Source organism: Pan troglodytes, chromosome 10 (genome assembly GCF_028858775.2).
Source record: "Pan troglodytes isolate AG18354 chromosome 10, NHGRI_mPanTro3-v2.0_pri, whole genome shotgun sequence".
Classification (NCBI taxonomy): Eukaryota; Metazoa; Chordata; class Mammalia; order Primates; family Hominidae; genus Pan; species Pan troglodytes.
This window is the reverse complement of record NC_072408.2, coordinates 33,445,994-33,471,430: the sequence shown is the minus strand read 5'-3', so window position 1 is coordinate 33,471,430 and position 25,437 is coordinate 33,445,994. Positions and strand designations below refer to the sequence as shown.

The window sequence follows — 25,437 nt, the reverse complement described above, 5'->3', positions numbered from 1 at the left end:
TTTCCCTAGCAAGGTGTGGTGACACACCTGTAATCCCAGCTACTTTGGGAGGCTGAGGTGGGAGGATTGCTGAAGCCCAGGAGTTCAAATCCAGCCTGAGCAACATAGCAAGATCCTGTATATAAAAAAAATTTTTTTATGTAAAATAATAATATTTTATATAATTTTGTATTAATGCAGTTGTAGTATAATTTCATTTAAAATTTTAGCTCTAAATTTGGAGGTTTTTGTTTGCTTGTTTTTGTTTTTCTTGAGCGTTTTTCTGCCATCTTCCTTATTCTTGAATTTCTTATTAAATATTCTTCACTTTCTGGACTTTATTCTTATTTTATTAAATCCCGTTTTCTGAAGTTTTTTAATATAGAAAAGTGGACACTGGAACCAAAGGCCAAATAATAGTATTTTACATAATTTTGTGTCAATGCAGTTGTAGTATAATTTCATTTAAAATATTTTGCCTGATTATGGCTCTACTTACCTTAAGGGTTTGAGTATGTTTGGTGTGTTGGAAAATACATTACTTAAGAAGCAACCAGCATAGTGGATAAGAGCATTGGCTTGACAACCAGACTACCTGGATTCAAATCCCAGTAGTACTACTTTGTACTACTTTTTAGACAAGTTATTAAACCTTTCAGTGACTCATTTTTCCTCATCTGTTAAATGTCAGTAATAATGCTCCCTAACTTACAGGGTTATTGTGAGGATTAAATCACTTAAAATGAATGAATGCTTAGAATAGCACCTGGCATGTAAGTACTTTAAAATGCTTGTTTCCACTATTATTGTCATTAATGTTTTTTCTTTCTTTTAGAAAAGGTGACATTATCCATATTAATTCCCATGAAACAACTATTATTTTAAACCAAAATTCTAAAGGCCAAAACTCTAAATGACTGAGACTTGGAAATTTAGCTCTAAATTTGGAGGTTTTTGTTTGTTTGTTTTTGTTTTTCTTGAGACAGTGTCTCGCTCTGTCACCCAGGCTGGAGTGAAGTCGCATGTTCATGGCTCACTGCAGCCTTGACCTCCTGGCCTCAAGTGATTCTCCCACCTCAGCCTCCCTTGTAGCTCGGACTATAGGCATGCACCACCACACCCAGCTAATTTTTGTATTTTTTTTGTAGAGATGGGATTTTGCCATGTTGCCCAGGCTTGGAGTTATTTTTAATGGCTAAAAATAATAAAGCTTCTAAATTCAGCTCTCAAGTAACACAGTATCAGTATTCTAAGTTATGGTTATTCTAGTTACAGATTTAAGCTTTCTACTCCATGGAGTAGTTGATGAACACCCTAGATTGGGAGTCAGGAGACCTGTGACCTGGTCCTGACTTGCTGTCTACTTTCTGTTGATCGTGAGCTGGTCCTTTCCCATCACTAGGCATTATTTTCTTTATTTGAAAGACAAAAAGAAGGCCAACTGGAGTACGTAATCCCAGCATTTTGTGAGGCCAAGTTGGGTGGATTGCTTGGGCCCAGGAGTTCAAGACCAGCCTGGGCAACATAGTGAGACTCCGCCTCTACAAAAAAATTTAAAAATTAGCCAGATGTGGTGGCATGTGCCTGTAGTCCCAGCTACTTGGGATGCTGAGGTGGGATGATCACTTGAGCCCAGGAGGTTGAGATTGCAGTGAGCTGTGACTGTGCCACTGCACTCCAGCCTGGACAACAGAGTGAGACCCTGTCTCAACAAAGAAAGATGAAAAGTTATTTGTTGGAGTAATTGTAAAGGTCCATGAATGTTTAATCATGGACAGCTTATATTGGATAAAGCCAGTTTAGTTTTTAGTATTTTCATAGTTCAAAAATACTTTAAGGCTCAAATTGAAAGCTTTTATTGGTCAGTTGATACTGAAAGTGCAGTGTTAAGAGAACTTAAAAACCATGCACATTTTCAGTTTCATAACAGGTTTTCTCTTTGTTTTTGTTTTCTAAATAATTGATAACTTTGGAGGTCATAAACTTTTAGATTTTAAACTTTACTTAATGCCACATATGTACTATGTTCTATAGCTGAAGTTTATCAGTAGTGTTTGAACAGTAGGAAGATTGTTTTGGAAAGTTGCTTGGAATAGCAAGACTTAATGAATTTAAATAAGACTAATACTTGATTATTTTTTATATTGGTACCTTTATAAATCCTTTAACCTAATTAATACATACTCTAAGACTTTAAGAATAAACATATCTCTGTCTGTAATATTCCCCAACCTTTTTGATCTGCAAGATGCTTTGGCAAGGGAATACAATAACACAGAAAATACAAATAAAATCAACTAGCAGAAAAGAAAGCCTTTGCATGTCGTTGAGGGCTATAAGTAAACAGTTTAAGAGAAAGAAAAAGACAAAGTTGAAAAACGCAAGGACTGCAATTTGGTAGACACTTGAAGTCTATTAGAAATTCATTTAGCCAACTTTGAGTACCAAAACATGGTAGTTATAAAGGAGACACAATGGGTGAGTGGGAAGTTATACAATCTGTGGACCTTACATTAAAAATCACAAAGTACTGTGCAAAAGAATTGAAAACACATGTTTACACAAAAACTTGTACACTAATGTTCATAGCAGTGTTATTCATAGTAGCAAAAAAGTGAAATTGAATGTAATATATTCAATATTCAATATATTGAATGTAATATAGTAGCAAAAAAGACAAATTGAATGTAATGTATTCATACAGTGGAACATTATTCAGCCATAAAAAAGAATGAAGTGCTAATGCATGCTCAAACATGGATGAACATTTACAACATAATGCTAAGTGGAAGAAACTAGACACAAAAGGCTATATATTGTATGATCTTGTTTATGGGATATATCCAGAGTAACAAATCCATAGAGACAAAGTAGATTTATGGTTCCCAGGAGTTGAGGGGAAGGGAGATGAGGGAGAGTGACCGCTAATGGGTACAGATCTTTTTGTGGGGGTGATCAAAATGTTCTGGAATTAGAAATGGTGATGGTTGTACAACTTTATGAATATACTAAGGAACACTAAATTGTATATTTTAAAAGGGTGAATTTTATAATATATAGATTATATTGCCACAAAAATTTTAATATGTCATACAGAGAGAACTGACAAAATACAAATAACACTTTATAAGTTTGAAGGCTCTTTTTTATTTTAAATAAAGATTCATGAAAATAAATTTTTAAAGATTACTGTAGTTTTCAAATTTAAGGAATTTAAGATCTTACATGGCTTATTTGTAACCTGCAGTATTGACCATTGCCCCTTATAATTTATAGGTAAATTCTGTTAATCAGCATTTTTAAAAGCTCAATCGATGTTTTTGATATGTTTGCTAGTTATAAATTAAATAACTATTAGTTATCCAGTTTTTAGTTTTGTATGCTACTCTCTTCCCTCATCATATGATATTTTAAAAATCTAGTTCAGTGTTTCTGATATATGATCCAAATAGTATTAATATTATTAATGTGTTGAAATAAACACACTAATACACCTTAGCACACAGTATACACACTAAAAGTATTAATATTGTTAGTGTGTATATTTCTATAAACACTAATAATATAGAAATATACACACTAAAAATATTAATATTATTTTATTATTTTTGCCTCTTCATTTTTTTGTTGATCATCAACTCATCCTTAGTTACCTCCACCATCATCACAAATCTTTTAATATTACTAAACCCTTACCTTCCTTGTTATAAATTAAAATTAAACACAACTTTTGTCTCTAGAGATGCAGATATAGTCTGTGAAGCTGCTTTGATGGCAGTGATTGTGAAATTCCTCTGATTGGTTCAGGTTTGGGTAAATTTCTTTCAGTTTTTTTCCTCTATTTCCTACTACCAATTTATAGTTAGCTTAGGACTTGGACACCAGAATCTAAGTTCCGTAAGAAATGGACTGAGTCTGTCTTGTTCACAGCTAAATCTTGAACACCCAAGAATATAATACCTGATGCAAAGTAGTTGGTACTCAGTAGATATTTGTTGAATGAAAAATGTCCAAATCAAAGAAACCACAGTCTGATGCCCATATATTCCTATATACAAAATTGTACATTATACTTAATATACAGAAGTGTATATTAAACCTAAATGTTCTAATACTATTTTTACATCTACAACATAAAAAAGAGTAATGTAGACTCAAATATCAGATAAATCTAGGTTAAGATTGTGGCCTCATCATTTACTTAAAGTGTGTTCTTGGGCATATTAGTAGGCATTCTAAGTTTCAGTTCCCTCTTCTCTTGATTATATAATAATTACTACATGGAATTGCTATGGGAGATTAATACAAATAAAGCTCATAGTACTGTGGCTGTCTAACTTTTTAGCTGTCATTATTCTAACAGTTATTACTATCCTATTCTCAACTGTTTTTAAATAGTATCTTGCTGTTTTTTAACTTTATGTCCATTTTACTGTTCACTCTTATGAGCCACAGAGTCTGGAATCCACCTTGGTTCTCTCAGAACTATTGATTTTCTTTGTTCTTGTTGGAACAATTTTCTGCTTTAGAAAATCTGCATCAGTCTTCTTCTTTACAGATTTTCCCTCTTTATTGTAAAGATCTTTAATCCATTGTATTTATTACAAATTAATGATTAATAGACTGTCTCTGAGTGAATAATTCAGCAGCTGAACTAAGGCTGTCTTAAATAACCACCAATATAAGTGAATTCAGGTAACACCACAATGGTAACTTTTGCTCTGCTGCAGATGATAGCTCTTTACCTTTCGTTGTTTTTTCATTCATAATATCGAAAGAAGTTTAGTTCTACAGATTTTATTTAGTTCAAGATTGGACCTAGTGTTTTTGTAGTTAGAGTATCATGTTTGTAATTAGCTTAGTCATTTAAACTAATGAGTTTAATTTACAACATTATTCTTTTAAATAAATAATAATGCCCCAACCTGGGTTGGAAGACATAATTTTTTGACATTAGAATTCTGTTTTTCTATTTTGTTTGTATTTGCAGGGAATATTTTATCTTTAAAAATCAAGTTGTTTTTTTTTTTTTTAGCATACCTCCAGATAATCTCTCTATTCAAGAGTTTCAAAGAAATGAAAATATTGATGTCGAGGTAAGGAGGCTATTTAAAATGTTTTCCTGTGACCATTTTTGAAACCAAATAGTAAAAATGTTTGAACTATACAGTTGCTGAAAGAATAAAGTAATAGGTTAAGATTAAAACTGAAAGCATTAAAACTCTTACAGGTTAAACGTTGATGTTTAAAGGACTGGCATTTTAAAAGTGACTTCCTTAGATTTGTTACAGTCTTGTGCTTTGTGCGTGTTGTTCCAATACTTAGTTGTGTTCATTTAATAAGTTTAAAAAGAGTTTATTCAATGAAATAAATCCATCAGTCAGGAGGAGTGTATTTGAGACTTACTCTGCAGTTTGACATACCAGATGTTTCTGGTTCAAATTAATCAGAAAGTTGCTTGAATTTTTCAATTTTTAATCAGCTGTATATACAGCCTATGGAATTCTTAAAGCAAATAGTGTTTTTTAAAGAATATATTTTGAGGCTGGGAACTGTGACTCGTACTTGTAATCCTAGTGCTTTGAGAGGCCGAGGCAGGAGGATTGCTTGAGACCAGGAGTTTGAGACCAGCCTAGGCAACATAGCAAGACACCATCTCTACAAAAAAAAAAAAGTTTTTTAAGTTAATTGGGCATGGTGGTTCACACCTGTAGTCCTAGTTACTCGGGAGACTGAAGTGAGAGGATCACTTGAGCTCAGGAGTTGGAGGCTGCAGTGAGCTACAGCTGTACCACTGTGCTTCAGCCTGGGCAACAGAGCAAGACCCTGTCTCTAAAAAAAAAAAAAGTAAAAAAAATAAGTAAAAAAATAAGAAATATATTTTGAGGATTATAAATGGAATTTAAATAAGCAGTTCTTGTGGTTGTGGATTTTTTTGTTGATGGTAGGGTTTTGGTGGTTTTTTTCCTTTAAGTGGGATAGAGGAACTTTTAAGTAAATAAAATCAATTACATTACTTTAAAATACACATTTGGCCGGGCGCGGTGGCTCACACCTGTAATCTCAGCACTTTGGGAGGTGGAGGCAGGCGGATCATGAGGTCAGGAGATTGAGACCATCCTGGTTAACATGGTGAAACCCCGTCTCTACTAAAAAAAAAAAAAAAATACAAAAAAAATTAGCTGGGCGTGGTGGTGGGCCACTGTAGTCCCAGCTACTTGGGAGGCTGAGGCAGGAGAATGGCATGAGCCCGGGAGGCGGAGCTTGCAGTGAGCCGAGATCACGCCACTGCACTGCAGCCTGGGTGACAGAGCAAGACTCCATTTCAAAATAAATAAATAAAATATACATTTAAAATGCATAGGCATTATCATATGGAAACAAAATATTGCCTTTCGTGCCATTACTGTATTAAAGCTCTTGTGGACTTTAAAGGGCAAAATAACATACTACCTGTTAGAGATAAACTATTTGACAAAAATGAATATAACTTTAATTTCTCTTACAGCTGATAGTTTTTGGTTATAAAAAGTGATTTAAATGTTATTCTTAATCCTATTTTGAATATTTTAATTCTAACATGGGTAAATTTCATATGCTATTTTTCTCTAGAGCCCTATTTGCAGTTATCATGCTGAAGATCAACATTTGTCCAAATGGTTGGCATAGTAAACAGTTATGGTACTGACTATTTTGTATTAAAGTTACTAGGACAGATGAGAGAAACAGATTAGTAGTCATTCTGTATGTTAACATTAAAATGTTTGTGTACTTCTTTAAAGGAGAGTTCTTTAACTGATTTTCATTTAAAGTAAAATTTAAATTTTACTCTAGAAATTATTTTAGTCTCTTTCAAAGAAAACAATACATTTGCATTTGCCCCTTTTGTTTTAGGTAGTTCAACTTATCAGCAATGAGATACTACCTTATGCCAATTTTATTCCTAAGGAATTTGTTGGTCAAATAATGACAATGCTTAACAAGGGCTCAATACATTCTCAGTCATCTTCATTTACAGGTATGTTAATTTTTTTAAGTATTAAAAAGTATTGAAGTACTTTTGAAGAAACTGTCAGTAGAAATGTTTAATCCTATGATTTTGGTAATGTAAACTGGAGAATGGTAAGGTGATTTTTAGGATTGTAATATAGAACTAAGCTTTATGAGGAGAAATGTTATGACATGACTATTCTGTGGAATAGAATATTTTTATTCCATGTTTCTATTCTGTGAAATACTGTGTTTCTGATCATATATCAGAAACACTGAACTAAATTTTTTAAATATCATAACTGCAAACTGTGAAGAATTAAATTGCAAAGCACTTTATGGAATCCATGGATGTCACTGCAGGCTGACAGAAGTTACCAGTTTTGTGAAGTCATAGATTGGAAAGGAATATAAAAATATGAATGTATATTCTGCCACTTAGCAGTCAATTAACTTTTGAGTCTCAGTTTTGTAATCTTTAAAATGGAGATATTAATACCATCTTCTCAGGACTATAAATTACAGAGTTCATTTAAAAAAATAAGATGCCTCAACATTTTTTAAGGGAATTAACATTTACTCAGTGCCAACTATGTACAAGATACTATGCTAGAATGTTATATTATTTCTCACAACATTTCTGTGAGGATAGGTAAGACCATATTACAGGAAAGAAAATTGATTTAGAAAGGTTGAAAAAATTGCTCACAATCTTAGGGCTAGAGGCCAAATTCATGCTTAAAAAGAACTACATGCTTCTTTTCATTATATCATGCTGCCTTAATTGGGAACTGATATATAAATTACTGTTTGTTATTAATTCTCTTTTTGTAAACCTGAGCTCAAGTCTTAAACTGTGGCATCAGCCAGGTGCAGTGATTCATGCCCATAATCCTAGTATTCTGGGATCGCTAGGTGGGATCCCAAGGTGGGAGGATCGCTTGAGGCCAGGAGTTTGAGACCAGCCTGGGCAGCATAGTGAGACTGCCTCTGTCTCTACAAAAGATTTTAAAATTGACTGGGCATGGTGACACATGCCTGTAGTCCTAGATACTCGGGTGGCTGAAGTGGGATGGCTTGAGCCCAGGAGGCCGAGGTGACGGAGTTATGATTGTACCACTGCATTTTAGAGTGCACTCTGGGCAACAGAGCAAGACTCTTGTCTCATATATATGTATATATGATTTAAAAACTACACTTTGGGAGGCCGAGACGGGCAGATCACTTAAGGTCAGGAGTTCAAGACCAGCCTGGCCAACACGGTGAAACCCTGTCTCCACTAAAAATAATTAGCCAGGTGTGATGGCATGTGTCTGTTATCCCAGCTACACAGGAGGCTGAGGCAGGAAAATTGCTTGATTCAGGAAGCGGAGGTTGCAGTGAGCCAGGATCACACTACTGCACTCCAGCCTGGGCGACAGAGCGAGACTGTCTCAAAAACAAAAAAGAAAAAAGAAACTGTAAATTTGTGCCATGCAGATCCTTAATCCTCAGAATTTACTAGAGCCTTAACTAGCTTCTCCTATTTTGTGCTGAGCATTTTAAAGAGCATTTATGTGTACAGTTTGACCACTAGATGTCTCTCATACTGCTCACTTCACATACTAGTTCTTTTTTCTAGCCCAAACAGTTTTTAAAACTGGCCTGGTAAAGTGTGGGTTTAGCAAACATGAGAATCTCGGGGAAAATTTTAAACCCCGCTTATCTTAATGTAGCCAACTTTTTATTATTAAGAGTATGTGAAAATATTTAACTTCTAATAAAATACACATTAAGAACAATATTCACAATTAGGTATAAATGTCCAAAGTTAAATAAGGGCTATTGAGTTACCAAGTATACTTTTACTGGCAGTTTTCTGAAAATATATCTTGCTATGTATAGTATTAAATTTACCAAGACAAGAAAGGTGCATGGACATTCTTTCAGTGACTTTGCCATATGACACATGTCTTCTCAGCATTAACTTGGAGTTTTCCAACACCTGGGAAGCTTCACGTGAGAGTCCTTCACCACCACAACAATGCTCCTGCTCATTCCTCTCATCAGACAAGGGCAATTTTGTGAGAGTTTCAATGGGAAATCATTAGGCATCCACTTTACAGTTGTAATTTGGCTCCTTTTGTTTTCTTTTTGTTTCGGATCTTAAAATACCATTGAAGGACAGCCTTTTTCTTCAGTCAATAATGTAAAAAAGACAGCATTGACATGGTTAAATTCCCAGGACCTCAGTTGTTTACAGATAAACTAAATGGCTGGTATCATCGCTTACAAAATGTCTTGAACTTGATTGAGCTTTTGTTGAAAAATAAAGTTTGTAGTTTTCATTAAAGAAAAAAAAACTTAGAGTTTTCCTTAAACATATACATACAAAACTTTTATTTGCTAAACAAGGCCAACCTGTAAACAGAGGTTCCAGTGATGATTGGCCTTTTGCTTTTAAGTATGATCTGATAGTCAGAGCTCACAGACATTTGAGGAAATTCTCTAACACCAAAGAGAAAGACCAAAACAAATGAAGAGGGAGTAAAAGAAATTGGAAGGAAACAGATAAAATGCAGAGTCACTGAAAACATAAAACCAGCTAGGATGATCAAAGAGATAAAAGAACAATTTAAAAAATGCTATATAAAAGGAGCAGTAGAAAAAGAAAGAAGGCTGGGCACGGTGGCTCAGGCCTGTATTCCCAGCATTTGGGAGGCTGAGGCAGGAGGATCACTTGAGCCCAGGAGTTTGAGACAAGCCTGGGCAACATGGCAAAACCCATCTCTACAAAAAATACAAATGTTAGCTGGGTGAGGTAGTTTATGACTGTAGTCCCAGTTACTTGGGAGGCTGAGGTGGGAGGATCACCTGAGCCCAGGAGAACAAGGCTGCAATGAGCTGTGATCACACCACTGCACTCCAGCCTAGGTGACAGACTGGAGACTCTGTCTCAAAAACAAAAAAACAAGACAAGAAAGAACTCATAGAAACTAAAGATGTGAAGTTCAGTGAAAGATAGAAAGGAGAAGTAAAATGAATCCAGGGAGCCTGACATCTGACAAAGAGAGAACAAAGAAAATCTAGGAGAAGGAATTATCAAAGAAATAAACTGAAGAACTGAAGAACAAAACTTCCAGATTAAAAATAGTCAGTATCAAAAACAGTGAAAGAAAAAAGACCCAAATCAGGCATGTCATTATGAAATATCAGAATACCTGGGATAAAGAGAAGACCCTAAAAGATTTCAGAAAGAAAGAAAAAAAGTTCAGTATAAAAGACATTGGAGGCCAGGCACAGTGGCTCATGCCTGTAATCCCAGCACTTTGGGAGGCCGAGATGGGTGGATCACTTGAAGTCAAGAGTTCGAGACTATCGTGGCCAACACAGTGAAACCCTGTCTCTACTAAAAAAAAAAAAAAAAATACAAAAATTAGCCAGGTGTGGTGGTGCGTGCCTGTAATCCCAGCTACTCGGGAGTCTGAGGTGGGAGGATCATTTGAACCTGGGAGGTGGAGGTTGCAGTAAGCTGAGATCACGCCACTGCACTCCAGCCTGGGTGACAGAGTGAAGACCCTGTCTCAAAAAAAAAAAAAAAAACAGACAGTGGAATTCTCAGACGCAGTATTGGATGCTAAAAGACATTGAAGCAGTGGTTTTAGAGTTGTAAATGGAAAGGACTTTTAACATGGAAGCTCCATGTTAAAACTCATACTGTTGGCCAAGTATGAGTGTAAAACAGTAATTCTCCAATTTCAGCATGCATCATAATCAACCAGAGGACAAGCAATTGCTGAGTTGTACCCCCTGAATTTCTGATTCAGTAAGACTGGGCGGCATGTGAATTTACATTTCTAACAAGTTCTCTGGTAATGCTGATGCTGCAGGGTACATTTTTGAGTACCATAATATATGACATTTTCGGAGGTACATGCGCTCAAAAGTTTTACTTCTCATTGATTGTTTCTTAGGAAGCTACTTCAAAATATGCTCTGTAAAAGCAAAGTAGTAAACCCAGGAAAAATAAGGCATGAGGCTGGGTGCCATGGCTCACGCCTGTAATCTCAGCACTTTGGGAAGCCAAGGCGGGCGGATCACGAGGTCAGGAAATCGAGACCATCCTGGCTAACACAGTGAAACACTGTCTCTACTAAAAATACAAAAAATTAGCTGGGTGTGGTGGCACATGCCTGTAGTCCCAGCTATTCAGGAGGCTGAGGCAGGAGAATTGCTTGAACCCAGGAGGCAGAGGTTGCGGTGAGCCGAGATTACACCACTGCACTCCTGCCTGGGCAACAAGATGAGACTCTGTCTCAACAAAAAAAAAAAAAAAAAAAAGGAGATCTTGGAAGTGGGATCTAACTCGAGAGAATGGAAACAATTTCCAGGGTGATGGCAAAGACTAGTTTCAGGATATAACAGAACAGCGTGTCTAGAGAGCAACTGCCGGACTGGAGCAGAGGTCACGTTCCAGGAAAGAAGTTGCTAGGAGAGGGAAAAAGAGAGAAAAAGAGAATACTGCAAGTTTGACCACATGAAAAACTATTGTGAAGTATATTTTACAGTGCTGTTTTATGGTATAGAAAGACCAAATCAAGAAATATGTTGAATAGAAGTGATGAGGATCTTGCCTTGTTTTTGATCTTGTGAGGGGGAATTTGTTTCTCTCTACACACACACACACACACACACACACACACACACACACACAAAACAAAACAAAACACAAAAAAACCCCCACAATTTCACTATATGTATGCTATTAGCTGTAGGTTGTTCTAGGTGCCTTTCACCAGATTGAGGAATTTCTCTCTATTCCTAGTTTGCTAAGCATTGTTATCATTAAAGCTCATTGATTTAACTTCTATTAACCATCAAAATTTGTTAATTTTACAGAAGCAGAGATTGATATTCGTTTGAGAGAGGAATTTTCTAAAATGTGTTTTGAAACATTACTCCAGTTTTCCTTCAGTAATAAAGTCACAACACCTCAAGAAGGCTACATCTCACGAATGGCACTCTCAGTGCTTTTAAAGAGGTCCCAAGATGTACTACATCGCTATATAGAGGATGAAAGATTAAGTGGTAAATGCCCTCTTCCAAGGTATATATTTCATTTTATTAAAGAAATAAATGTATTGTTGTACTAATTGTTGATAACAAGGAAAACTCTGAAAAGCAAGTGTTTTTGTAAGTGATCTGAACTAAGCTGAAGTTGTTTATAATCTTATTTATCCCATATGGTGTAAATATTCACAGGTTTTCCTGCAGATATATTAACATGTTTTGTTATGGGGTGCTTTTTTAGATCCCTCATGGAGATTATGTAACATATGATACATAGGTACCAAATTACCTTTTTGAATTAAAAAAAAATAAACTGAATTCCAAAATATATCTTCTTCCAGAGATTTCTGGATAAGTACTTGTGGATCTCTATGAGCACATGATATTATTTCTCTAAAGTGAAAATCATAAATCATATTTTAGGAATATCCTAGTTTGTTTTACAGTCATTTGCAGGTTTCTCTCTTTGTCAGCTAGCCTGATCTTAGGTCTTCTTTTCATCCAATCTGCTTAATTAAGCCCATGGACCTAAACTGATTTATTTCTCATCTGTTCAGCCTGTGTCAGTGGAAGGTGCACTAGGCTTTTCTGATCAGCCAAGGCTAATCAGAGTTGGAGTACAGACCAGAATTCAACAAAGGATACAGTCATAAATTAGGGTTAGGTTTGCAAATACTTTTATAATGTGGAAATTAGAGTTTAAGGCATAACTAATGAAGCAAACAGAAAATAACATGGGAAAACAAAGTTATCAAAGTCAGGAAAGACAAAAATCATTGTTCCCATCTCATAAGGTAGGACTGGAGAGGCAAATCACCAGCGTTAAATCTTTGTGCACATTTTAATTTACTTATAATAAATTTCTGAAGTTGGAATTGACCTGTCAAAAGACACAGACATTTTATAGCTTTTGATATGCATTAACCAAATTTCCCAACAGAGATTTATACCAATTTACATTCTCCCAGGAATGTGTGAATGTCCCTTTCCTCAATTTTTAGCATTTTTAAATTATTTGCCAGTTTATCATTTATCTTTTTCTAATTTGATGAATGAAAAATAGTCATGTGGTACTTTGCTTTCATTTTTTAATTACCAATGCATATTAGCTATTTGTATTTCTTCTTTTAGGATCCAGTGTATTTTGAATTTCTAGAACTTAAATTATAACTCCTTATACTCAAATTTATACACAAAAACACTCCAAAGACAGATGTTAGTAATTTGGCTATAGGCATGATTGAAAATTGATTTCTGAAGTATACTTGGAAATGTGGTAATAAAGTTGTTTTGAGTGGAATATTGTTAGAACGTATTTATATATTATAAAATATTATTTGATTTCAGAAGAAAACTTTCACCTTATTTTTTAATGTTCTAAGTCTTTACTTTTTAACTACTACCTTTAAATTGAGCCTTATTTATAATTGTCCTATGAAGTTATATTGTATCATTCTGTGTTTGTTGCAGTATCATTTAATTGTTTTCTAAAAAGCTACATTGCAACACAATAAAATACTTCAATGCTTACAATAGGAAGTCTTGAAATAGTATCCTGACATGGTATTAGAAAGTCTTATCTGCAGAATAACACAAATGCACACCAGGAATGGGGAGGGATGAGGGCGGACCAGAGACCAGAAGAGCTTTGTTTTTATGAGGAGAAAGAAGGGAATCAAGCTACTCTTGTTGACTCTTTACTCCAAGTTCATTCTTCATTGCTAATGTCTCCAAATAGTGCTACCTTAGGATTGATTTCCAGAATGTTTCTTGTTTGTATTATTAGAAAGTTAAATAAGTACCATTGTAATTTTGAATATACTTTCAACAGCATGGTAGAAGATATGCCATGTGGTAATAGTAGTCTTTGTTTCCATTTAAGCTTTGGCAAATCTCTTTAAGTACTAATTAGTTAAAAAAAAAAAAAAACTTGTAGAGAAGTTTTAAAAGCATGTATTATAAAATGTTTTAAGGGCAGGGCACAGTGGCTCATGCCTGTAATCCCAGCACTTTAGGAGGCCGAGGCAGGAGGATCACTTGGCAGGGGGATCACTTGAGCCCAGGAGTTCGAGACCAGCATGGGCAGCATAGCAGGCAAGACCTTGTTTCTACTTTAAAAAAAAAAAAAAAATTAGCCAGACAATGTGGCATGCCCCTGTAGTCCCAGCTACTCGGGAGGCTAAGTGGGAGGATCACTTGAGCACAAGTCAAGGCTGCAGTGAGCTGTGATCTCACCATTGCACTCCAGTCTAAGTGACAGAGCAAGACCCTGTCTCAAAAAATCAATAAATAAAAATAAAACGTTTTAATTTTAAGTAGTTATGTGAAATATCTTACAAATAAATTTAATTTTTCAGGAGTAGATTGCCCCACCTCTTTATTAATTGATAAGTCATGGCAAGAATAACTACAAATTTGATTTGCACACTGAAGTACATATAAGTAAAATGATTTTTACTTTTATATGAATTTAAAACTAACATTAACCTTGCATTGTATTGTGTTCAGTATTTTTCAAAAGTTCATCTATTTGTACAAACTTAGTTTAAAAAACAAACATACCTGGCAACTTTAAAATCTTAATGGAAGTGATTTCCTATCTCTTTTTCAGGCAACAAGTAACAGAAATTATATTTGTTTTAAAAGCAGTCAGTACTCTTATTGATTCACTTAAGAAAACTCAGCCTGAGAATGGTAAGTGCTTAGAAACTCAGTTATTCTAAATTCGTAACATTTATGTTCTATTTGTGATGGACTTTTGTCTGTTAATTTAACTGAATTATAGGAACATAACAGTCATTAGACTTCTTTTCTCCAGTTCTCATGACAACAAAGCATCAAGTCCATTAGGATGTCAATTAAGTAAAATTAATTTGTGATGTTTTCATTTTTTATGAAGCAGTCTACCTTACTTTTTTTTTTTTTACTATATTGTTCTGAAGTCAGGTTATTGCAAGAACAATCCATATTTCATATATTTTTAATGTAGAAGATAATTGACTTATTTGGGGACAGGTGGAAAAGGGCTTTATCTTCTATTTGTACTGATTTACTTTGCAGATACAAACTGTATAAATAACTTTGAATCATTTTTACCATTCTTTCTCATTTGTTTGCCCTTTCTGTTGTTCATTCCTGTCCAGTCCATTCTTTACATGATAGCCGGAAATGATTTTTCTATAGTAGGGCTTTGATCATTTATTTCCTCATCCTCTCAAAGCAAAAAAATATTTTTCATTTACCGTTTCCCACCAAATTGCAAAGAATACTGCAGTCTGACTCCATTCTAGTCACACTTTATTTCCCACAATAGATTTCATTTCCCCTACTCTGCACTAAACTAAAATTCTCAATCTTCCCAAATTTTTTCAACCTTTTGTTTATTCCATTATCCAGCTTGTATCAACCTATTTGGAATACCACCCTACTTTTAAACCTTGTTTTTAATCTCTTAAAGGTAAATAATTTTTCTTTTCATTGAATGCAAAGCTTTTTTATGTGTACTTGTCTCAAAGCACTCTATTTGTATTACAATTATGCATGTACATGACTCATCTCCCTTTACATTGTTAAGATTTTTGAGGGGCTTTTCAGACCATGTTTTGTTCTATTTTGAATCCTCTACAACATTGCTTTTCAAAGTATGGTTTGTTGGACCAGCCATTGATTGGCTTCAACAGTTTTGTTACTGGTCTGGGACAAGATAGTGAGCTGGCATCAGAATATAAATCAGATGTGTCACTAAACACACTGCTTGGTTCAGCTGACTTTTTTTTATACAAGAAGACAATGGTAAAGAAGAAAACTGTGTGTTGGTTTACATTCTGGCACAAGCTTCTTATTTTGTAGCAGATTGGCACCTTAAGGAGCATTACTTTTAATATCCAAGAAAAAAGTAGATTCCTAGTAAATTACTACTGAATGAGTTGTAGGATATTTGTTCCTGTCAACTATTATATAAGTGGAGTAAATACATATTTTTCTTTTGTTAAAATTCACCCATTGGTACTTTGGCCTAGAAAGGGTATTATACTAAATCTTAAGAGGCAGTAGTACACTTGTCTTTATTCAACCCAAAGGGATGGATGGAATTTCTAAGAAAAAGCCTGGGGCAGTGTCCTGAATTTATCCCATTAGAGTTCAGATTTGGGTTTTCTTCAAAAAGTGTCCTGGGCTGGCACAGTGGCTCACACCTGTAATCCCAACACTTTGGGAGCCTGAGGTGGGAGGATTGCTTGAGCCTGGGAGTCTGAGACCATCCTGGACAATGTAGTCAGACCCCATCTTTAAAAAAAAAAAAAAAAAAGAACCAGAATGTGTATAAAGGGAGAAAAGGAAGTAAAAACTCAGTAACTCTTTTTTACAAAGCCAATAGGTTATATGTATAAGGCAGTGTAGTAATAGATGATCTAACTAAATGAATGTTAAAAAATTGTTGAATGGAGTTTGAATTATGTCTCTGGGTCTATGAAGTGAAAATTTAAATTGAATGTAAACATATAAGATGATATAACATTTTAGAAAGCTGTGGTAAGCTTTATTAAGAAAAAGAATGACTTCATTATTTGTTTTGGGGCTTTTTAGTGAGAGAAGATGCATTTGTTAGACTTATTTTTGTTTGGGGAGATTTTTTGTTTTTTGTCTTTTTTGAGACAGGCTCTCGCTCTGTCGCCCAGGCTGGTGTGCAGTGGTGTGATCTGTGCTTACTGCGGCGTTGACCTCCTGGGCTCAAGCGATCCTCCCGTCTTAGCCTCCCAAGTAGCTGGGACTGCAGACACGTGCCACCACAGTCTGCTAATTGTTTTGTATTTTCAGTAGAGATAGGGTCTTGCCATGTTGGCCAGGCTGGTCTCATACTCCTGAGCTCAAGCAGTCTGCCCACCTTGGCCTCCGAAAGTGCTGGGATTGCAGGCATGAACAACCGCCCCCCAGCCAAGATTTTGTTTTCATCATTTTACTTGATCTTTATTTAAAATTTTAAATAGGTAGTATACATATACATGGTCCAAAAATCCAAAACTGTAAAATGATATACAGGGGAAAGTTTTAATATGATCTTTTCCTTATTCTCTATCTGCCCAGTTCTTACTTTACCACAGACAATCATTTTTATTAGTTTGTGGATCCCTCCAGAAGTTTATTATGTAAATACAAAGTACATATTCTAATACTCCCCCCTCCCGGTTTTGTACACAAATGAATATTTGTACACAGTGAATTTTGTACACAAATGAATATTTAGACAGAGTCTTGTTCTGTTGCCCAGGCTGGAGTGCAGTGGTGCTATCTTAGCTCACTGAAACCTCCGCCTCCCAGGTTTAAACGATTCTCCAGCCTCAGCCTCCCGAGTAGCTGGGACCACCGCGTCTGGCTAATTTTTGTATTTTTAGTAGAGATGGGGTTTCACCATGTTGGCCAGGCCTGACCTCAGGTGATCCACCCGCCTTGGCCTCCCAAAATGCTGGAATTACAGGCGTGAGCCACCACGCCAGCCTAAAACATATTTTAATTTAAGAAATTTGAGTTGCTTCCTTTGAGTTTAAGATGTCATCATAACATACTTTTGTGTTTTACCATAATAAACCGAGGGTTAATTTGGTCAATTGACTCTCCATCTGGGACAACCTAGACAGGGTTCAATCTATCTAATCTTTTGTTAAATGATTAGTGTAAAGTTTCACAGGAGACAACTGAAGCAGAATTTTTAAAACTTCTTAGACAGTGGCTTTTTGACTTTTGTATTCTGTTAAGCAGCAAAATTCTTTTTACAAATGAAATGTGATGTGAATTCCCAACATATTAAAACAGAGAAAAGCAGAACAGCTCCAGCCTGACTCCTCACCCTCAGCAATACCCATCAGCCCTATTCCCCATTTCTTCTTATCACACCCACCCTGAGGAAGCCCCTGTTTGGGAAAAAAGGTTAAATTAACAGTATAGCATTTTTCCAAGATATGTACTAAGGCATGAACATTGATGATGTTTGATGTCAGTAGGTATTGGATGGAAAAAAAATCCATAATTAAGGGAACACTGGGTTAAAGTTAAATTTGTTCTTTTACTACAAGCCCTTAATAAATTGATATGAAGAATTAGTCTCCAAAAGGTGAGAGATATGAAACATCTGCCAAACTACTTTATCATGAGCTTTTTCCTAAGAAGTAAATTGAGGAACACTAGTTTGAGAAACACATTTCTTTATTTTATAGTGGAAGAAGTAAGATAAAGAGAAATTAAATGACTTGACCAGGGACACCCATCATTGCCTTATTTCAGAAAGAATTTTAGGCAATTGACACCCAGTAAATTGTAGTGAAAAACAGAATCAAAGCTCTCTACACATAGTATTTATTTTTCTTTAATACTATAATGCCTCTTAGATTTGAGACTTGTTTCACAAAATTTTAAAAATACCTAAAAGTCTAAAAAAAATCTTGCATATTGGGTGCCCAACATTATGCACAATACTTATCGGAAAATATAACTAATTGGGATATAACACTTTTGTCCTTTCAGTAGCAATAGCATTTAGCTGTACTATTTGTTCATGATAGTGGTGAAGAAGCCAGACATGGTTCCTCCCCACTCAAGTCTACATCTAATGATATACATTAAAGATTAGCAAACAGTACAAGACAAGAATGGATCTGTTTGTGACAGTTTGTAATTAAAAGGAATATCAAGGATATTACTGGGAAAATCATTAAACATATTTTATATTTCAAAAGATTTCTACTTTTAGCAGACAACTGAAAAAGTTATTTTCTAATTCTTGAAATGTACACTACATCCTCTCGCAATTATATTAAAAATGACAAAGGTTTGGATTGTTCTGAATCGCTTTGTTAGCTTTCAGAGCCTTCACAAATTGAAATACCATTTAAAATGTACTTTATCAAATTTATTGTTACTGATGACTGCACACTGAGCATATATTTTTTCCCATACCTTATTAAATATAGCAGGAAATCTTTGAAAAATTAAAAAGATAAAAAGATACAAGCTTGTAGAATCTTCATGTTTCAGAGTTTTTTCTTTACATTCAGTTTAAAGGATTGTGTTCATGTTAATTGAATAATCTCTGCTATTTAATTCCACCCTTTTGAGGTTTTATACTTTTGCATTACAGTTGATGGAAATACCTGGGCACAAGTAATTGCCTTATACCCAACTTTAGTAGAATGCATCACCTGTTCTTCTTCAGAAGTCTGTTCTGCACTTAAAGAGGCACTAGTTCCTTTTAAGGATTTCATGCAGCCACCAGCATCCAGAGTTCAAAATGGAGAATCTTGACCGGCTACAATATATTTGAAAGCAGGAAGATAGTCTAAAAAATGTTTGCTCCTAATTGAGTCTTCTGTGAGAAGGACATTTCTTATTGCAAATAATTCTTGGCAGCTGTTGTTGGCCTCCTTTATATTCTACTTACCTGAGTTCAGTAATTCATATTACAGGCTTGCACATCAACAAAGGCTCCTGAATGAACAGCAGTGTAAGGCTTTAATAAATTAAACTGATGGGAGGGATAATTAACACTACAGTATACATGCTACCATATCTCCAGTTGGTGATTTAAAGTGAGCTTATGTACAGTTTGTGGTGTATGTGTTAATGATGTACTTTTTAAAAAGAAAGAAGAGATATTTCAATTCAGTCAGATTTATTAGTCTGGTGTTTTTGCACCCTTTTTCAAGTACAAAATCGTACTAGAATTTTATGCAAGATGGTACTGTAACATTCCATATTATCTATAACCAGCCTTTGTTAACAAAGGGAACTGATATACTTGTGTGTATAATAAATGGTACAGTTCTGTATAAAATAGTGCATTTATTTAAATTTTAAAAGTATTGATAATGTTAAATGCTTAAAGCTCTATTTATTATTAATACAAAATTGTTTGCTTACATTTTTACTTATAATTTGCCTTCATATGTGGCGGATAAGCTCACCATATGATCATGCAGTTAGCTTCATGCTTATTTTAAATGTATTATTAGTGACCATTAAACATCTGACCAGTAAGGTCATGTGAACACAGCAGCAAATAGTTTATGATTTGCTGATTTTGGAGCTTTGAAATATAGGTTCTTAATACATTGATACATATTGTAGCACTATGACTTCATCATACCTCATTTCTTTAAACAGCTCTCCAAGCTTTCACTGAAGTCTGTCTGTTTTTTATATTGGCTGTCTGGATTTTAAAGACTTTTCATATTTTATATTTCTACTGATTTTGTTTCCCCTAACAACATTTGTCACTGTCTTTGAATTATGACCCAGGCAAGATGATTTCAGATTTTCTAAAATCTTGCCTGTGAGGTTTTGTTCATATCAGTGCTTCATTTTGTAATGTCTTCTCAAGAAAAATACCTATGTTAACTCACAAGTATAAAATATGTGTGTATTATAAAACAATGAAAAGTGTATTTTTGGAGATAGTCAAGCATTTAGAAGTGCAGTGAACTTGCTGTCATGGAGTAAAATGCTAATTATGTTTCACTTTCCTATCCTAGTGAAAAAGAAAAGTGCTCTTGAGTACAATACCTTAATTATTTCTTAAAATACTGACTTTGACCTAGCTCACTGTATTTTTTATTTAATGGATTATGGATTATAGTATTTTTCTTCTGAGTTAAATTTTCATAATTTATGTGAGGACACAAAGATGTTTAAAACAATGATTATTCATAAGAAATCATAATGGTCTCGGTATTATTTTAGTGTATTGGAAGGTCTTTGATCTTAATAGAATTTATAAATTTCAGCTTCTCCAGAAAAATCATAAAACTGCAAAAAGATATTATAATTGAGTCATGATTGAGATACAGTTTTGAGGCTATTATAATTGTATAATTATTTAATTTGCATTATCTGTAAAATGTAGTAAGGTCTTTGAGGGGATATTTTTTATTTACATGAGTTACTGAATTTCTATTTTATTATTTCACCTAAAATTAAGGTAAAATATGGCATTTCATAAGTTCTGCTTTCAGCATTTTCCTTAAAGTTGTAAAAAATCAAGCTATGTACTTATTTTCTATATTTGGGTATGTTAAATTGAGGATTAGAAAAATCCACATAATCACTGATAAAGCATTGAAACAGAATAACCCAAGGGTAGTGTACCGATTCAGTAACATGTTAAAAATATTGCTATGCATTTATTCAAAGGAAAATGGTCTATTCTTGAGAAATAAAAGATCAGTTGCAATTAGGATAATTAAATAGTTAAATATGAGTCAAGTGTATGCAATATACATTTATATGAACCAAAGCTTGCTTTATCAGGACCATGCCCTACAGTTCAAAACATAAACATAGTGAATGTGTTAATATCATATAATAAGGTAATAAATGCCAGTCTTAGTGTGAAGCAAGTGGGTGGCCCCCTTGGTAGTATAATTGGACAGGCTTTTCCTCCAGAATATTTCCTGTCACCCTCCAAGAGTCACTACAGTAATTGATTGCTGGCATGGAACACATTGCCCTTGTCTTGTTAGTATGAATTGGGTTCTCCAGTGACTAGAAGAACTGGGGTGTGTGAAATTATTCGATGCCAGGAGATTCGAAAAGGAAGCTCTCAAAGATAAGATCATTTTATGGCACAATTGAGTCTATAACCAGCCCTTTAAGCAGTAGTAAAAATGTCCTTTGTCATACTTACTAGAAATACTATGAGTTTTTTTTTTTATTTTTTCATTTGAGACGGAGTCTCGCTCTGTCACCCAGGCTGGAATGCAGTGGCACGATCTTGGCTCACTGCAACCTCTGCTTCCCGGGTTCAAGCAATTTCCTGCTTCAGACTTCCAAGTAGCTGGGATTACAGACATGCCACCATGCCAGGCTAATTTTTTAAAATATTTTTAGTAGAGATGGGGTTTCACCATTTTGGCCATTCTAGTCTTGAACTCCTGACCTCAGGTGATCTGCCCGCCTTGGCCTCCCAAAGTGCTGACATTACAGGCGTGAGCCACTGCGCCCAGCCAATACCATGAGTTTTAAGCCTCACATCGTCACTTGCTGTCACTGCCAGTGCCTGTTTTATTCATATTGCTGGACAACAGACATATGCCACCAATTGTATGATTAATAAAGTCTTTTTCTGGCCATTTTGTCCATTGTAAAGGAAATAAACTAATTGTTAACTTGCATAGATTACTTCTTAGTTTCCTATGCTACCACCACTGCCAAGGGAGAAAAAAATACATCATTTTGTAATGTCTTTAGTATTTCTTTATAACTAGTGTTAAGATTTTGTTAATTTTATTGTATACATTTGTAACATTTATTAGGAGCCTTTTAGGTTCCAAAACAAACAAAAGGCATAAAAGTCTGGCTTAGAACCACTTTTCACTTGCTTTCATTTTTAATTTTATTCATTTAACAGCTAACATCTCTCTTGTTTCTTGTTTTTTCCATTATATGGTTATCGATTCAACTCTTGCTATATTCCTTAAATTTGTATGTATCATCAGAAGAAAGAGATGAACAATTTAGTGTAGATATTTTATTCTGGAGAATAATATTCAATTAAATTATTTCTACAGCAGGCCAGTAACAACTAGATTATTTGTCCTTTCTCAGTATAATTTTAAAGAGCATTTTGTTTTATTGTCACAATTTGGTACCACTAGTCCCAGGTAACCATTGGGCCAAAGGATCAGTTGAGAAACAGTTAAGGATGAATTAGCATAAGTTATGGAACAGTGTTAGAAAACAACTCAAAAGTATATTCTTTATTAATGAGGTGGTCATTATTACATTTGTGTCAATGAAGGGCAGTGTAGTTATTTTATAATGACTAATATTTTCTCCCCAAATACAGAATAATTCAGATGGGCAACCAAGTTTTCAAGAGACTGCTGTAGGTGAAGTCTGTCTAGCCAAGGCAGAACACTTACAGGAGTCCCTAACTGTGCCACCCTTGGAATGGGTTAGTGTACAGGCTCAGAATATTGTGGATTACAGTTTTTCAGAGAAAACTACCACAGATGTAGACAAAAATGATCTCTGAAAGCATTGCCAGCAGCCAGGTATGTTCCTTAGATTTCCACTTAGGTTTGGCATTTTGGCAGATAAGCTAATCTTGTATAAAGTATCACATTTTACTATGCTTAGTGTTCCTGGGTTGTATTTATCTACATTATTAGAGGGAATTTTTATTTTAAAAAAATTATCATTCATGAGAAGAATGGGAGTTCATGTCACATAGTATTTTACCAATTTATATAAAGTGGGAAAAGTCTTTAATACTTCATGATCACTTGAATTAAAGTTTTTGTATCTCTGCTGGAAAGTAGAATAGTGCTTTCATTTGAATGAAAAGTGTTTATAGATTCAGAAAGAGAGATAATGTCTTTGTATCTTGAGTTATATACAGACCATTTCAGAGGAAGTTAAATGTCTTACAAATCCAATACTTTCTAATGCTCTAACAGTGTTGGCTATTTAAAAGAACATGTGGCAAGTTCTATATGAATATTCTTGGTCATCTCGACTAATTCTGAGGCAATGATGGACAGAGACGCTACTTCTTCTTTAACTCTAGGCATGTTGACTTTTCAAAGCGGTTTCCTTATTTCTAAACAGAGATGATGATCAATGAGTTACTAATTCTTTAGAGGAAAAAATGCATAATTTGAGTGTGGAGTTGATTTTAATGACAGGGTAATTCAAGTTGTTTGATAAATTTATTACTATATCGTAAGAGAGATCTTTGACCATTTTTCTTCCTTTTTCTTGGACATCACTTTCTTCCCTCCCCTTCTCTCTTTTATGTTTTTATCCTTGTTAAATTTTATGTTTACGTTACCATCTTTCTTATACTTTCCCCTGATTTTTCTCTTTTAATTCCTCTTTCATTCTCTGCCTCTTCTCTTTCAGCTCTTTCTCTAATTGTGCCTATTCCTTGTTCATAAGAAGTGGAGCTGTTAGTGGTAGAACCACTGCTCATTGCCTTTCTATTAAATGAGATTCTAGAAAAACTTTCCACTTTGGCCACTGTTGCGTTTTTGCCAAGGTAAAGTTCCCCTGCCATTTTGAAATAGCTGAACAAGTTAAAGTAATATGTTCCAAAAACTGGAAGTGCCATAAAAAACTAAAAATAAAAAAAAAATTGTGACTATAACTCCTACTGTCTTTATGAATACACGGGATTCAGCAGCCAAGATGCTCACAAAATGGGATTGCTATAAATATGATGGATTCAGCACCTAAATTTGGAATAATCATGTCTTTTCTGTTATGTGGGTAGAGAGATTATATATCTTTTCTCAAAGTAAAGTATTTAAAACCTGTTTAAATGAGGGTTTTGGCTGGCGTGGTGGCCCACACCTGTAATCCCAGCACTTTGGGAAGCCAAGGTGGGAGTATCACTTGAGGCCAGGAGTTTGAGACTAGCCTAGACAACATAGCAAGATCCTATCTCTAGTTCAAAAAAATTTTTTTAATTAGGGTTTTGGTTTTTTATGATTTTGGGGGGTGGGGGAGATATTTGGTTTTTTGAGGCAGATGTTTAAACTTTTAGATTTATCCCATCTTAATATTGATTTATATTGACACTGCCTACTTACAGGAATGATTTGAGGCAGCATATTGCCCATGTATTTCAACTATTTTCATTTTTCTGTTGCAAAGCAGTCTTTGATGGAAGACCCGGAATCTTATAGTTCTCATATCTGAGTCTTTCTGGAGTGTATTTGGTGTCTGTGTGATTGGTTCACCCAGAGGTCACCCAGAGGTCAATTGAAACCTTCCTAATTATACTATGGTATTGATTCTATCCCCTCAAGTATGAAAAAATTAAATTTTCAGACCATTTTCAGTTGCTGCGAATATAGTTACACTAAGTTTTATTTTAAACTAAAATTCAATAAACAGTGCAGCCAGGGAAGATCTGCTAAACCATGCCGTTATTTGGAAAACCATTGCAATATATTAACAACTGCTTCCTTCTATGATGTTTTACTAGATGGAGAAAAATACTCCATACCTATATTGCAATTTTATTTTTATCTAGAAAAATAAAATATTAGGCTTCAGACCCAACTGTGCAAATTTCATTTGCTTTCCATCTCTTACTACTACCTCTGTGTCATAACTTAACACGTAACATACAACTCCTGTCTCTTAAGGCAGCTACCATATGGTGTTTATGTCAGACTGGATATATTTATCTAATTTTGTGAAATTCTTTTTTAGTTCCCAACACAATTCTTGAAAGTAATAGCACTGTTGTTACTCTTTCTCCTTACAATTTTTATGTTGTTGAGATGTATCAGTTATGTATTATAATCATGAAATTGTATTGGCCTCAAACCCAAATTTTCTTTGTAGTCTAGGATAGATTTTTCATGAAAGCTATATAGTTATAACTGTGATTATACAGATTGTTTCTTTGTTTTACAGCTAACA

General features: G+C 34.7%; 1 protein-coding gene across 16 annotated transcripts in view; it reads left to right on the top strand.

The window, feature by feature from the left end:
- MON2 (MON2 homolog, regulator of endosome-to-Golgi trafficking) overlaps window positions 1–19,840 on the top strand; it is a 127,340-nt gene extending 107,500 nt beyond the window's left edge. For all 16 annotated transcript variants that reach the window (XR_010148004.1, XR_010148003.1, XM_001165785.7 and 13 more), the window contains 5 exons: window positions 5,015–5,075; window positions 6,874–6,997; window positions 11,848–12,055; window positions 14,630–14,712; window positions 19,148–19,840. Coding sequence is in view for 14 of the 16 variants with exons in the window: in XM_001165785.7 (XP_001165785.3) it covers window positions 5,015–5,075; window positions 6,874–6,997; window positions 11,848–12,055; window positions 14,630–14,712; window positions 19,148–19,311 (640 nt within the window). In the remaining 2 variants the exon portion in view is untranslated. The remainder of the gene's footprint in view (window positions 1–5,014; window positions 5,076–6,873; window positions 6,998–11,847; window positions 12,056–14,629; window positions 14,713–19,147) is intronic.
- The last annotated feature ends 5,597 nt before the right edge of the window (window positions 19,841–25,437 follow it).